Genomic DNA, 13,962 nt, shown 5'->3' with positions numbered 1-13,962 from the left:
CAGTTGTGTCAATGTACAGTCGTGGCCAAAAGTTTTGAGAATGACACAAATATTAATTTCCACAAAGTTTGCTGCCTCAGTGTCTTTAGATATTTTGTCAGATGTTACGATGAAATACTGAAGTATAATTACATTTCATAGGTGCCAAAGGCTTTTATTGACAATAACATGAAGTTGATGCAAAGAGTCAATATTTGCAGTATTGACCCTTCTTTTTCAAGACCTCTGCAATCCGCCCTGGCATGCTGTCAATTAACTTCTGTGCCACACTGATGGCAGCCCATTCTTGCATAATCAATGCTTGGAGTTTGTCAGAATTTGTGGGTTTTTGTTTGTCCACCCGCCTCTTGAGGATTGACCACAAGTTCTCAATGGGATTAAGGTCTGGGGAGTTTCCTGGCCATGGACCCAAAATATCAATGTTTTGTTCCCCGAGCCACTTAGTTATCACTTTTGCCTTATGGCAAGGCGCTCCATCAGGCTGGAAAAGGCATTGTTTGTCACCAAACTGTTCCTGGAGGGTTGGGAGAAGTTTCTCTCTGAGAATGTATTGGTACCATTCTTTATTCATGGCTGTGTTCTTAAGCAAAATTGTGAGTGAGCCCACTCCCTTGGCTGAGAAGCAACCCCACACATGAATGGTCTCAGGATGCTTTACTGTTGGCATAACACAGGACTGATGGTAGCGCTCACCTTGTCTTCTCGGGACAAGCTTTTTTCCGGATGCCCCAAACAATCGGAAAGGGGATTCATCAGAGAAAATGACTTTACCCCAGTCCTCAGCAGTCCAATCCCTGTGCCTTTTGCAGAATATCAGTCTGTCCCTGATGTTTTTCCTGGAGAGAAGTGGCTTCTTTGCTGCCCTTATTGACACCAGGCCATCCTCCAAAAGTCTTCGCCTCACTGTGCGTGCAGATGCATTCACACCTGCCTGCTGCCATATCTGAGCAAGCTCTGTACTGGTGGTGCCCCGATCCCGCAGCTGAATCAACTTTAGGAGAAGGTCCTGGCGCTTGCTGAACTTTCTTGGGCGCCTTGAAGCCTTCTTCACAACAATTGAACTGCTCTCCTTGAAGTTCTTGATGATCCGATAAATGGTTGATTTAGGTGAAATCTTACTGGCAGCAATATCCTTGCTTGTGAAGCCCTTTTTGTGCAAAGCAATGATGACGGCACGTGTTTCCTTGCAGGTAACCATGGTTGGACAGAGGAAGAAATGTGATTCCAAGCACCAACCTCCTTTTGAAGCTTCCAGTCTGTTATTTGAACTCAATCAGCATGACAGAGTGATCTCCAGCCTTGTCCTCATCAACACTCACACCTGTGTTGACGAGGACAAGGCTGGAGAGAATCACTGACATGATGTCAGCTGGTCCTTTTGTGGCAGCGCTGAAATGCGGTGGAAATGTTTTTTTCTGGGATTCAGTTCACTTGCATGGCAAAGAGGGGCTTTGCAATTAATTGCAATTCATCTGATCACTCTTCTTTACATTCTGGATTATATGCAAATTGCCATCATACAAACTGAGGCAGCAGACTTTGTGAAAATTAATATTTGTGTCATTCTCAAAACTTTTGGCCACAACTGTAGTGTAGTAGGTTCAGTGACATGATGGTAGAATTAAGGGAAGGTTTACCCAGCAGGCAGAGCACTCCAACACAGCATACATCATCACCACATGAATACTCAGAGACCTTCTGCATCTCTGACCTGTTGGACCTGTTCTGTATGACAGGTGGAGAGGTTAGAATACCTGTACTCTAGTAATGAGAGTACCTGTTCTGTATGCAGTAGGTAGGATAGTAATGAACTGGGATAGTGCACCAGAACACTACAAACAATATGGTTTAAATGTTGACTGCTTTATTAGGTCTTTGTCAGTCAATAACCTGTTTCTCTACAGTGTGGATCATGGTGGAGAGTGCAGGCTGAAATCAGGGCTGAGGAAATGTAAGTCTCTTCAATCCTAATTAACTGTATATTCAGCACTATAGTAACATATTAACTAATCAATACTTGTTCTATAACTACAGAACAATATTTTATATGAAGATGTGGTTTGATTAAGCTCTCATATTGTCTACAGATGCCTGTCATCTCACCCTGGACCCAAATACAGCACACCCACACCTGATACTGTCTGAGGGGAACAGGAAGGTGACACGGGTGGTGGAGGACCAGTATTATGAAGACCATCCAGACAGATTTGATTGTCTTCTCCAAGTTCTCTGCAGAGAAGGCTTATCTGGGTGTCGTTATTACTGGGAGGTGGAGATGGATGGTACCGGGGCAGTCATTGGTGTGGTGTACAAAGGAATGAAGAGGAAGGGAAGGGGGGTTGACAGTGACATTGGAGGCAATAAGAAGTCCTGGTGTTTATACTGCTCTCATAGTGGTTATTGCTTTTACCATCCTGGAGTCTGTTGCAGATCCATCCCTGGTCCTGTTTCTAACAGAGTTGGAGTGTATCTGGACTGGTCAGCTGGTACTTTGTCCTTCTATAGTGTGTCCTCCTCTGGTACACTGACACACCTTTACACAGAACACACCACATTCACTGAACCCCTCTATCCTGGGTTTGGCGTTTCAAGCCTCCTCAGTGACCTCAGTGACCCTGTGTGGAGATAGACACCAACACATTCAAAGGTGGGTGTTTTAATGTGTTCTGTTGGACCTGAGACAGTTAGAGTAGTAGTGGTGTGTTTTAATGTTGTTCTGTTGGACCTACAGACAGTTAGATTAGTAGTAGTGGTGGAGATGTGTTGTGTCAACCTGACCTTAGAGTACACCAATGTGTTCTGACCATGGTGGATTAGTAGTAGTTGTATCAAGCCTTGAGGACCTGACCATGTTGATTAGTAGTAGTGGTGTGTTTTCATGTGTTGTGTCCAAGCCTGGACCTGAGACCATGGTGGAGAGTGTTGTATCAAGCCTGGACCTGAGGACACCAGAGACCATGGTGGAGAGTGTTGTATCAAGTCTGGACCTGAGGACACCAGAGACCATGGTGGAGAGTGTTGTATCAAGTCTGGACCTGAGGACACCAGAGACCATGGTGGAGAGAGTTGTATCAAGTCTGGACCTGAGGACACCAGAGACCATGGTGGAGAGTGTTGTATCAAGCCTGGACCTGAGGACACCAGAGACCATGGTGGAGAGAGTTGTATCAAGCCTGGACCTGAGGACACCAGAGACCATGGTGGAGAGAGTTGTATCACGTCTGGACCTGAGAAATGTGAGTAAACTGATTTAATTGTTTTAAAATCCAAATACGATGAAAGCAATCATTACACTTGATTCCCAGGCAAGGAACACAATCATGGTCTATTTGGTCAAAACAAACTTAAAGGTAGAGTCAGCGATATGACGTAGATGCACAAAGTAAACAGCATAGTGGGTAAATTTCTACAACAACTAAGAGCGTTGGAACGCAAGGCTAAACTTCTCAGTTTTGTTTCCGTGGCGAACACTCTGTAAGAGAGTGAAGAGAACCCACGCACATGGCAGATACTGTGTGAGAGAGAAGTCAGGCATCTTGCTCATCACAATATCTGTGGTGCTGCTCGTACATCATCATTTATCTGACTCTACCTTTAAGCTCTCATCCTAGGATCTAGCAGAAATCAGGCCCCCAACATCTACAAAACATGGACCAGAACGATGTTGTTTCCTGCTTCCACAAACATTAATTAATATAACACTTATGTCAGATTATGGTATGCTAATGAGTGTACATTCTGAGACTGTTGCTTAGTTTTATTCATTTTATTACAAGTCTATTTAATAATTATTAATTCATTATTTCATGAGATTGTTCATTTTAAATAACTACTTTTGACTTCAGGGATTCCTCAGGGCTGTAAGACTTGTGATCATGTTGAGGTAAGTCATAATGTCAATTCTTACTTTTACATACCTGCAGTCAGGCACAGTCTCAAAGCCAGGTGTGTACTGACCAACCATTCATACTGGGATATAGACAGTCCTGTGTTCTGCTTTCGTAATATAAACACAGTCTCAAAGCCAGGTGTGTAGACTTTAACCATTCATACTGGGATATAGACAGTCCTAGTTAAAGTTCTGATTTCATGTAATATAAACAACTCAAAGCCAGGTGTGTACTGACCAAGGAAAATATTCAGAATTCCAAAGTTATAATTTTCCTCGATACTGGGATATCTGACAATTAGTCTTCAATGTGTTCTGCATTTAAACGTCATAAATTGTTGGTTAAACACAGTCTCAAAGCCAGGTGTGTACTGACCAACCATTCATACTGGGATATAGACAGTCCTGTGTTCTGCTTTACTAATATAAACACAGACTCAAAGCCAGGTGTGTACTGACCAACCATTCATACTGGGATATAGACAGTCCTGTGTTCTGCTTTAGTAATATAAACACAGTCTCAAAGCCAGTTGTAATGTATAGAATGGAAGTTCAAAGCCAGGTGACATTCATACTGGGATATAGACAGTCCTGTGTTCTGCTTTAGTTAATATAAACACAGTCTCAAAGCCAGGTGTGTACTGACCAACCATTCATAAAGACTTGTTCTTATTCTGGATATAGACAGTCCTGTGTTCTGCTTTAGTAATATAAACACAGTCTCATGGTTAAAGATTCAGCAGGTGTGTACTCAAACCAACCATTCATTCATACTGGGATATAGACAGTCCTGTGTTCTGCTTTAGTAATATGAACACAGTCTCAAAGCCAGGTGTGTACTGACCAACCATTCATACTGGGATAGAGACAGTCCGGTGTTCTGCTTGTAGGCATGCAGGATTTTAGCTGTGTCATATTTTGTCATTAGACAGTATAATTGATAATTAACCAGCATTCCATGTAACATTGAGTAAATACATTAGTTATAGATTAGTTACTTTGGATATGGTCCAGTTTCCCAGACACAGATTACCTCTGGTCCTGGCCCTTAAAGAACTTTCTATTGAAACTTCCATTGAGCATGCTTTTTAGTCCAGCACTAGACTCAATCTGTGTCCAGGAAACAGGCCCCATATGTATTGCTGACATGCTTGTCCTTGTTCAGGACTCCACACACTGGCTTCAGATTGAACCCTTGACTTCCACTGTCCAGGGAGTTGTAATGTTCAGGTAAAAAAAACTACTTTTAATTCCACCTGCTAGTGTATTTCCCCATTACCTTTGGGAATAGTCTTCTAATCCAACCTCCCCATTTGACCATTGACCCTCTTCCATCTTGTTGTTGCCCTCAGACACAGGACACCCAAAGGGAGTTATGAGTGCACAGTGTCTGGGCTCCGCTGGCTGTGTAAGAGAGATATCATTCTGAAGTATCACTTCAGGAACTGGGAACCCTACAGTCAACTTCTGAAAGACATGCAGTACACACAAGGTGGTCCATTGCTGGACATCACTATGGAGTTAGGTGAACTGGAGGAAGTTAATCTGCCACACTTTGTCTGTTTAGGTAAAACCATGTAGATTTAGTATTCAGAAAGACATTTCCATGTAACTGAGTTTCACTTCCTGAATGAATGAATGAACTATTCTGGGAGTTTGATTTTACTGTGATCTGGTACTGCATATTTGTCTTTTAGTTGGATGAATAATACAATATTTGTCATTCTGTCTCCTTTTTATTGTGTTGTTCAGGGACCAACCCTTCCCTGAGGAATGAGATGAAGATTCTTCATGTAGAGGAACATGGAGTGTCTTTAGAGGAAGTGCATGAGGTCACCAGATTCCATGCTAAGATTCTCCATCCCAAGTTCTCAGCTATCTCTCTGATACTGAGATTATCTTTTCTTGGAACATAGATGTCCACTGTGATGTGGTCCTCTATTTGGCAGTAAAAAAGTCAACATTAATTTCAAGGCTGTACCTGCTCCTCAGAAACTCCAGTCAGAAAGAGGTGAGCCACTATCACTGAAGTGACAACAGTATGTTGAAACTTACTGAAGGAAAGCTGATAGTTTGTTGAAAATCTCTAGATTACAAAGACAACATGCAGCTCTGTGACAAATCTATTTCTGTCTTGTTCATTTGAAGAGCCAGTAGACAGCACACATCCCTCTGGTCGGAGGAGAACCCAATGCCCCTGGGCAGTGAAGGGGACATTGCCCCTGGGCAGTGAAGGGGACATTGCCCCTGGGCAGTGAAGGGGACATTTCCCTGTGTAGGGTGCTGTATTTCAGATGGGACATTAAATGGGTGTCCTCTCCATGGTCACTAAAGATCCCATGGTACTTATCATAAGAGTAGGGGTGTTAACCCCGGTGTCCTGACTCTCCATGGTCACTAAAGATCCCATGGTACTTATCGTAAGAGTAGGGGTGTTAACCCCGGTATCCTGGCTAAACTTCCAATCTGACCCTCATACCATCATGGCTACCTAATCATCCTCAGCTTCCAATTGGCTCATTTATCCCCTCTCCCTCTCCCCTGTAACTATTCCCCAGGTCGTTGCTGTAAAAGAGAATCTCTTCTCAGTCAACTTATCTGATAAAATAATAGTAAATCAATAACGATAGTGTTGACAAAAATGGATTGCCCAGTGAGCTGCATGTTGTGTGAATTATGAGACTACATTGTTGTGACTGACTACTACATCTCTCATTTTGTAGGCTGTTCGGGAACGGGAGAAAGATCAGGTGTCCCAAGGATATTCAGAATTTCTCCTGTCAAGTCCAAACGGGCCCTTAAAGATGAACACTTGGTTTGCACTCAAGAATCCCCTCTCCACTTCCATCTATCCAGAGGTGCAGTTTCAGCAGGCTGAGGACATGAATCTGTCATATTGTATATGAGTTACTGGAATATCATTCTCTCTCTCTCTCTCTCTCTCTCTCTCTTGTCTCATGTTGCACCATATGGCCTCCTACAGAAGATTCAGCTGTTACCTGCAAACACCACACCAAGCTGTTGTAAGATGATAATGGGAAACACAGGGGTGGACATTGAGATGGAGTTAATCGGGGATGATGAGAGGACAGTATGGAAATCAGTGGTATCAAAAGGTAAGTAATACTGGACATGAACAGTATGTCAATCATCAATGTCCTTTTCTAACAGATGCTGTTAAAGTGTTTTATGATATTTTCTCTTGTTTGTCTTTCAGATGAATACAGCAAAGACTCTCATCCAACACGTAAGTTTGTCTTTGTGGACGAGGTCACAGAGCTCACGTCTCTTCAAGTTGTGATGAAGGACACTGTTGAAGGTCTTCATGAGTCTTGTTCAGTGGGGTGATGAAGGTCTTCATGAGTCATGTTCAGTGGGGTGATGAAGGTCTTCATGAGTCGTGTTCAGTGGGGTGATGAAGGTCTTCATGAGTCTTGTTCAGTGGGGTGATGAAGGAGTCTTGTTCAGTGGGGTGATGAAGGTCTTCATGAGTCATGTTCAGTGGGGGATGAATGTTTTCATGAGTATTGTTCAGTGGGGTGATGTAAGTCTTCATGAGTCTTGTTCAGTGGGGTGATGAAGGTCTTTATGAGTCTTGTTCAGTGGGGTGTTGAAGGTCTTCATGAGTCTTGTTCAATGGGGTGATGAAAGTCTTCATGAGTCTTGTTCAGTGGGGGGATGAAGGTCTTCATGAGTCTTGTTCAGTGGGGTGATGAAGGTCTTCATGAGTCTTGTTCAGTGGGGTGATGAAGGTCTTCATGAGTCTTGTTCAGTGGGGTGATGAAGGTCTTCATGAGTCTTGTTCAGTGGGGTGATGAAGGTCTTCATGAGTCTTGTTCAGTGGGGTGATGAAGGTCTTCATGAGTCTTGTTCAGTGGGGTGATGAAGGTCTTCATGAGTCTTGTTCAGTGGGGTGAAATGATATAGAACATTCAGACAGAAATACAGAGTCTTTCAAAAGTATCTGCATCACATTTTATAGTGTTACAAAGTGGGATAAAAGGGGATTTAAAAGGGATTTCGTTGGAAGTTTACACAAAATACTCAGTAATGTCAAAATGGAAGAATATATATGTGTATCTCTTAGATTGATAGAAATTAAATACCTAAAATAGTCGTTCCATAAGTTTTCAGCTCCCTGAGTCAATACATGTTAGAAACACCTTGGCAGTCATTACAGCTGGGAGTCTTCTTGGGTAAGTCTCTAAGAGCTTTACACACCTGGATTGTACAATATTAGCCCATTATTATTTTCATAATTCTTTAAGCTCTGTCAAGATGTTGGGGATCATGTCTAGACAGCCATTTTCAAGTCTTGCCATAGATTTTCAAGCAGATTTAAGTGTAACTCGGCCACTTAGGAACATTCACTGTCTTCTTGGTATGAAACTCCAGTGTAGACTTGGCCTTGTGCTATAGGTTATTATCCTGCTGAAAGGTGAAATCATCTCCCTGTGTCTGGTGTAAAGCAGACTGAACTAGGTTTTCCTGTAGGATTTTGCCTGTTCTTAGCTCCATCCTGTTTCTTTTCATCCTGAAAAACTCCCCAGTATTTGCTGATGTCAAGCATACCCATACCATGAAGCAGCCACCACCATGCTTGAAAATAAGGAGGCAGTTACTCAGTGATGTGTTGTGTTTCACTCTGTCATTTAAGTCGTTATGATGGAGTCACTACAATGTTGTTGATCCATCCTCAGTTTTCTCCTGTATGGGGGACAGTTCCACTTTGGCATTACAGAGTATTTTCAGTAGATAGTTGACGAAACATTACAGTTAAATCCATTTTAATCCCACTATGTAACACAATAGAGAAATCCAAGGGGTATGAACACTTTTGCATGTTATGTAGAATAGACAATCGTGTCAGCCAGGGTAGGCGTCAATTCCAAATAAGTCAGTCCATTCAGGAAGTAAACTGAAATTCAATTCAATAACCGGAAAAGGGCATCAATTTTCAATGACTAATGGGAAGGGAAAACAACATTCTCCCTTTTTTTGTTTTAAATTGACTGACTTGAATATGAATTAACCACAACCCTGGAGTCAGCTCTATACAATAAATGACTATCAGAGGAATGATAACTGGATAGACTGTTAGATGTAGAAACAGCTGCTGTTCACTCTAATGACATATTTATTTAATTCACCCCCCTTCAGCATTAACACTCTCTGGGATTCCTGCTGAGGAGTTTCTGAAGAAACACAGGGCTGAACTCATTCAGGGAGTCAAAAACCCAAAGCCAATAGCAGATGTTCTGCGGTCAAAGTACATGATTGGTGAAGAAGAGTACTCCAGAATAACAGCTGAAACAACTGAACAGGAGCGAATGAGAGAACTACTGAATGCAGTCCTCCCTAAAGGACCAGAAGTGATGGGAGCTTGTCTCAAAGCTCTCAGTGAACATGAACGCCATCTTGTTAAGTACTTGAGTGAATCTAGGTAACACAGCTTTCTTCTCTCCCTCCCTTGAATATGTGGGAATGATTTAAATATAGGTGAAATACAAACATAGCTACTGTCACGACATGGCCTTTTGGTTGTATATCGTGGCCGAGCTGCCGTTTATGTGCAAAGGATTAGCATTTCAATGAACAGAATTATCAACTGTGTGTAGTGAATCCATTTAGTCTTTCCCACTCTTTTCCTGTCCCCACCCCTTTCCTTTGTCTACCAAGCCGTCATACCGGTTTAGCCCACTAGGGAATTTTCTATCAATGCATTGTTAGTAACCAATATCTACTGTTATGTATTTCTGTGATTATTTTGTTAGTTAGTAAATAAATAAGCCAATTTGTATATTGCTGATTCATTATGGAAACTAGGGTTTTTACAACGTTTGGAATGAGACTAACGAAGGTAACAATTAATCATCGTTAATAGAAGATTATAATTGATCAGATATTAAAATATTTGAAGAGTTATATTTGGGAAATTATAACAATGTAAATCTCAACATTTTTCCGTGGTGCCCCGACATCCTAGTTCATTCATGTTTACATGATTAGTCTAGGTTGAATTATTACGTGATTAAACAACTGATTTGATAGAAATAAGCCTTCACATTTAATGATCGTCCAGACAAGACACTAACCAGATCAAATAAACTATTTCAGAATGAAGCATGTTTTTGTGTTTCTTTCTGTAATAAATGTGTCTTATTATAGTTCTATCATAGGACAATCACATCATTATCTCAGGTGTATCATAGGACCATCATCTCATCATTATCTCAGGTGTATCATAGGACCATCACATTATCTCAGGTGTATCATAGGACCATCATCCCATCATTATCTCAGGTGTATCATAGGACCATCATCACATCATTATCTCAGGTGTATCATAGGACCATCATCACATCATTATCTCAGGTGTATCATAGGATCATCATCACATCATTATCTCAGGTGTATCATAGGACCATCATCACATCATTATCTCAGGTGTACCTCAGAAAGACACTTCTCCACCTAATCTGAAGATGCTGAGGCCTGTCTCCTAGTCTGTGGACAAAGACACTTCTCCAACTAATCTGAAGATGCTGAGGCCTGTCTCCTAGTCTGTGGACAAAGACACTTCTCCACCTAATCTGAAGATGCTGAGGCCTGTCTTCCTAGTCTGTGGACAAAGACCCTAAGTCAAACGGGGCAGCGGATATGAGGGTTTAAGTCAGACTGCTTATAACAGCGCCATCTATAGGTCAATCTGCACCATTATTTTTTTAAACCAAGTTACTCCAGTTTCTGTGTGCCAAATTAGAAAAAGAGTAATCAATTTATGCTCGAGGGAAAATATTTCCAAGAATAACAATAGGGGTTCTATTTTAACAAATATTTCTACTATTTTCACAACCAGAATTATGGGCCCAGTAGGTGGCGGTGGTGCTGAGGGGATGAATACATTAATTGGAGGTGTGAGGAGGACTTGGCCAATCAACTCAGTTCACTGGCCAATCAACTCAGTTCACTGGCCAATCAACTCAGTTCACTGGCCAATCAACTCAGTTCACTGGCCAATCAACTCAGTTCACTGGCCAATCAACTCAGTTCACTGGCCAATCAACTCAGTTCACTGGCCAATCAACTCAGTTCATGGCTTAATACTGCATGCCGTTGTCTCACGTTCTGTAGGGCTCCCGAGTGGAGCAGAGGTCTATGGTGTCACTACAGAATCTGGTTCGATTCCAGGCTGTATCACAACCGGGCCGTGATTGGATGTTCCATAGGGTGACGCACAATTGGCCCGAGCGTCGTCCAGGTTAGGGTTTGGCCGGGTTAGGCCGTCATAGTAAAATAAGAATTTGTTCTTAACTGACTTGCCTAGTTAAATAAAAGTTCAATCAAATCAAATCAAATATTGACGGCATTTGTGTTGTCATCAACTCCAATCAATTCGGCTGGGGGCACGGAATATTCTCATCCTAGTCCATACATTGTGGATTGATACTACAGTTTATTAAATATAATAGGCTATAACACCAGTAAAAAACAACCATATTGACAGTCAACATTGTTGAAATTTGCTTCAATGAGTACAGGCCTTTGTCTTTTATGTACCAAGTTTAGTTGTGTTTCCACTTGACACTGCAGAAATATGTATTGTTCATTTTTAGGTATTGCTATTGGTTGGTTCAAGTCACATGTCAATAAGGTGTTATGCCATTGGTCGACGAGCCTGGTCATCTGATGTGCTTCCTGTCTGTGGAGAATCAAATACAGATCAACTGGCAGCTACTTTTCATTATTACACAACGCAAAGAGAGACTATGATCACATCTGTCACATCACACCTCAAGTATAAAATACTAGGCTCCTGTAATATTGCATTGCATGTGTGAGGCACATTCTCAATAAGCAAGAATACAGCCTAGGTCTACCGTTGATATGGAGTCATACAGGGCCTTCGGAAAGTAGTCAGACCCCTTGACTTTTCCCACATTTTGTTACGTTACAGCCATATTCTAAACTGGATTACATTGTTTCTCCCCTCCCCCCCTCATCAATCTACACACAATACCTCATAATGACATCACAATACCCCATAATGACATCACAATACCCCATAATGACATCACAATACCCCATAATGACAAAGCAAAAATAGGTTTTTAGAATTTTGGGCAAAATAATTTGGGGTATGATCCAAGGCTGTGTTGCAGCCGGCCGGGAGCTCCAAAGGGCGGTGTTGGTTAGGAGAATTAACATATCAGGTTAGGAGAATTAACATAGTAGGTTAGGAGAATTAACATAGTAGGTTAGGAGAATTAACATATCAGGTTAGGAGAATTAACATAGTAGGTTAGGAGAATTAACATAGTAGGTTAGGAGAATTAACATATCAGGTTAGGAGAATTAACATAGTAGGTTAGGAGAATTAACATAGTAGGTTAGGAGAATTAACATATCAGGTTAGGAGAATTAACATAGTAGTTTAGGAGAATTAGGTTAAGGTTATAAAAAGTGTTAGGGTTAGATAAAATGCAACAAATTTCAACTTTTGACGTAAATTTGACAAGAGCTGTATCCCTTCTAGCCATGACACATTGGTAGTTCTGACTTCCGGGTAAAGTGAGCAGCGTTTTAAGAAATGTATATATTTAAGGACACACCTCAGGTATTGTCACCCCTCCCACCTCAGGTATTGTCACCCCTCCCACCTCAGGTATTGTCACCCTTCCCACCTCAGGTATTGTCATCCCTCCCACCTCAGGTATTGTCACCCTTCCCACCTCAGGTATTGTCACCCCTCCCACCTCAGGTATTGTTACCCCTCCCACCTCGGGTATTGTCACCCCTCCCACCTCAGGTATTGTCACCCCTCCCACCTCAGGTATTGTCACCCCTCCCACCTCAGGTATTGTCACCCCTCCCACCTCAGGTATTGTCACCCCTCCCACCTCAGGTATTGTCACCCCTCCCACCTCAGGTAGTCACCCCTCCCACCTCAGATATTGTTACCCCTCCCACCTCAGGTATTGTCACCCCTCCCACCTCAGGTATTGTCACCCCTCCCACCTCAGGTATTGTCACCCCTCCCACCTCAGGTATTGTCACCCCTCCCACCTCAGGTATTGTCACCCCTCCCACCTCAGGTATTGTCACCCCTCCCACCTCATATTGTCACCCCTCCCACCTCAGGTATTGTCACCCCTCCCACCTCAGGTATTGTCACCCCTCCCACCTCAGGTATTGTCACCCCTCCCACCTCAGGTATTGTCACCCCTCCCACCTCAGGTATTGTCACCCCTCCCACCTCAGGTATTGTCACCCCTCCCACCTCAGGTATTGTCACCACTCCCACCTCTGGCATTGTCACCCCTCCCACCTCAGGTATTGTCACCCCTCCCACCTCAGGTATTGTCACCCCTCCCACCTCAGGTATTGTCCCCAAGATAAAGCAAAGCAATGAGACAAAACAACAATGGAATAAACAAACATACAGTCACATGCGTCATAGGCTGATATAAAGTAAACCAACTGGTTCCTGCAGAGAGGAAATGTTTCAGGGAAATACTTGGTACCGCGACTCTCCCTTCAGTTCACCAGACAGCAGGAGGGAGAGCAGAGCTCAACACAGAGGGGAGAAATAGATCACTACTGTAAGTTGCTGTCGTGTGTGTGTGTGTGTGTGTGTGTGTGTGTGTGTGTGTGTGTGTGTGTGTGTGTGTGTGTGTGTGTGTGTGTGTGTGTGTGTGTGTGTGTGTGTGTGTGTGTGTGTGTGTGTGTGTGTGGTGGGTTTGTGTGTGTGTGTGTGTGTGTGTGTGTGTGTGTGTGTGTGTGTGTGTGTGTGTGTTGTAGCATAATTCTTCATGTGGCTATAAGAGGAGGGCAGTAATGACAGGTAATCGACAGGCTAACAACACAGTGACAGGTTTAAACCGGTGTGAACTGGTTCAGCTATTAAGGAACGTGAGGTTAAACAGCGGTTGCAGTAGTGTGTAAAATGAAACGTACTGGTATGAGGCTGGGCTGCTTCTTCTAACAATCCAGTGACCTTTGACCCAATCATCTCTCCTTCCTCCTGAAGTGTGCACTTTGTTCACTAAATTTCACTGATTGTAAATAGACCA

General features: G+C 42.6%; 2 protein-coding genes across 3 annotated transcripts in view; both read left to right on the top strand.

Annotated features, from left to right (window-relative positions):
* The window catches only part of LOC112240604 (NACHT, LRR and PYD domains-containing protein 5), a 54,155-nt gene that overhangs the window by 16,260 nt on the left and 23,933 nt on the right, over positions 1-13,962 (top strand).
* LOC112242497 lies at positions 2,907-10,012 on the top strand. Of its 2 annotated transcripts, XR_006082168.1 has the most exons (8): positions 3,100-3,236; positions 3,846-3,883; positions 5,055-5,119; positions 5,242-5,456; positions 5,642-5,900; positions 6,613-6,747; positions 6,873-7,005; positions 9,050-10,012. XR_006082168.1 is itself a non-coding variant. In XM_042315269.1 (2 exons), exons 1-2 carry the CDS (start codon positions 2,910-2,912, stop codon positions 3,609-3,611), a joined length of 339 nt encoding a protein of 112 aa, XP_042171203.1. In that variant the 5' UTR covers positions 2,907-2,909; the 3' UTR covers positions 3,612-3,741. The 2 variants fall into 2 exon arrangements, 1 of the variants encoding a protein (XP_042171203.1); XM_042315269.1 differs by lacking the exons at positions 3,846-3,883; positions 5,055-5,119; positions 5,242-5,456; ... (2 more) ...; positions 6,873-7,005; positions 9,050-10,012 and adding an exon at positions 3,600-3,741 and having other exon boundaries at positions 2,907-3,236.

The sequence above is a fragment of the Oncorhynchus tshawytscha genome, unplaced genomic scaffold (assembly GCF_018296145.1).
Source record: "Oncorhynchus tshawytscha isolate Ot180627B unplaced genomic scaffold, Otsh_v2.0 Un_contig_4137_pilon_pilon, whole genome shotgun sequence".
In the NCBI taxonomy this organism is placed as follows: Eukaryota; Metazoa; Chordata; class Actinopteri; order Salmoniformes; family Salmonidae; genus Oncorhynchus; species Oncorhynchus tshawytscha.
Note: the sequence above shows the minus strand (reverse complement) of the source record. Positions and strands in the feature narration are given on the sequence as shown.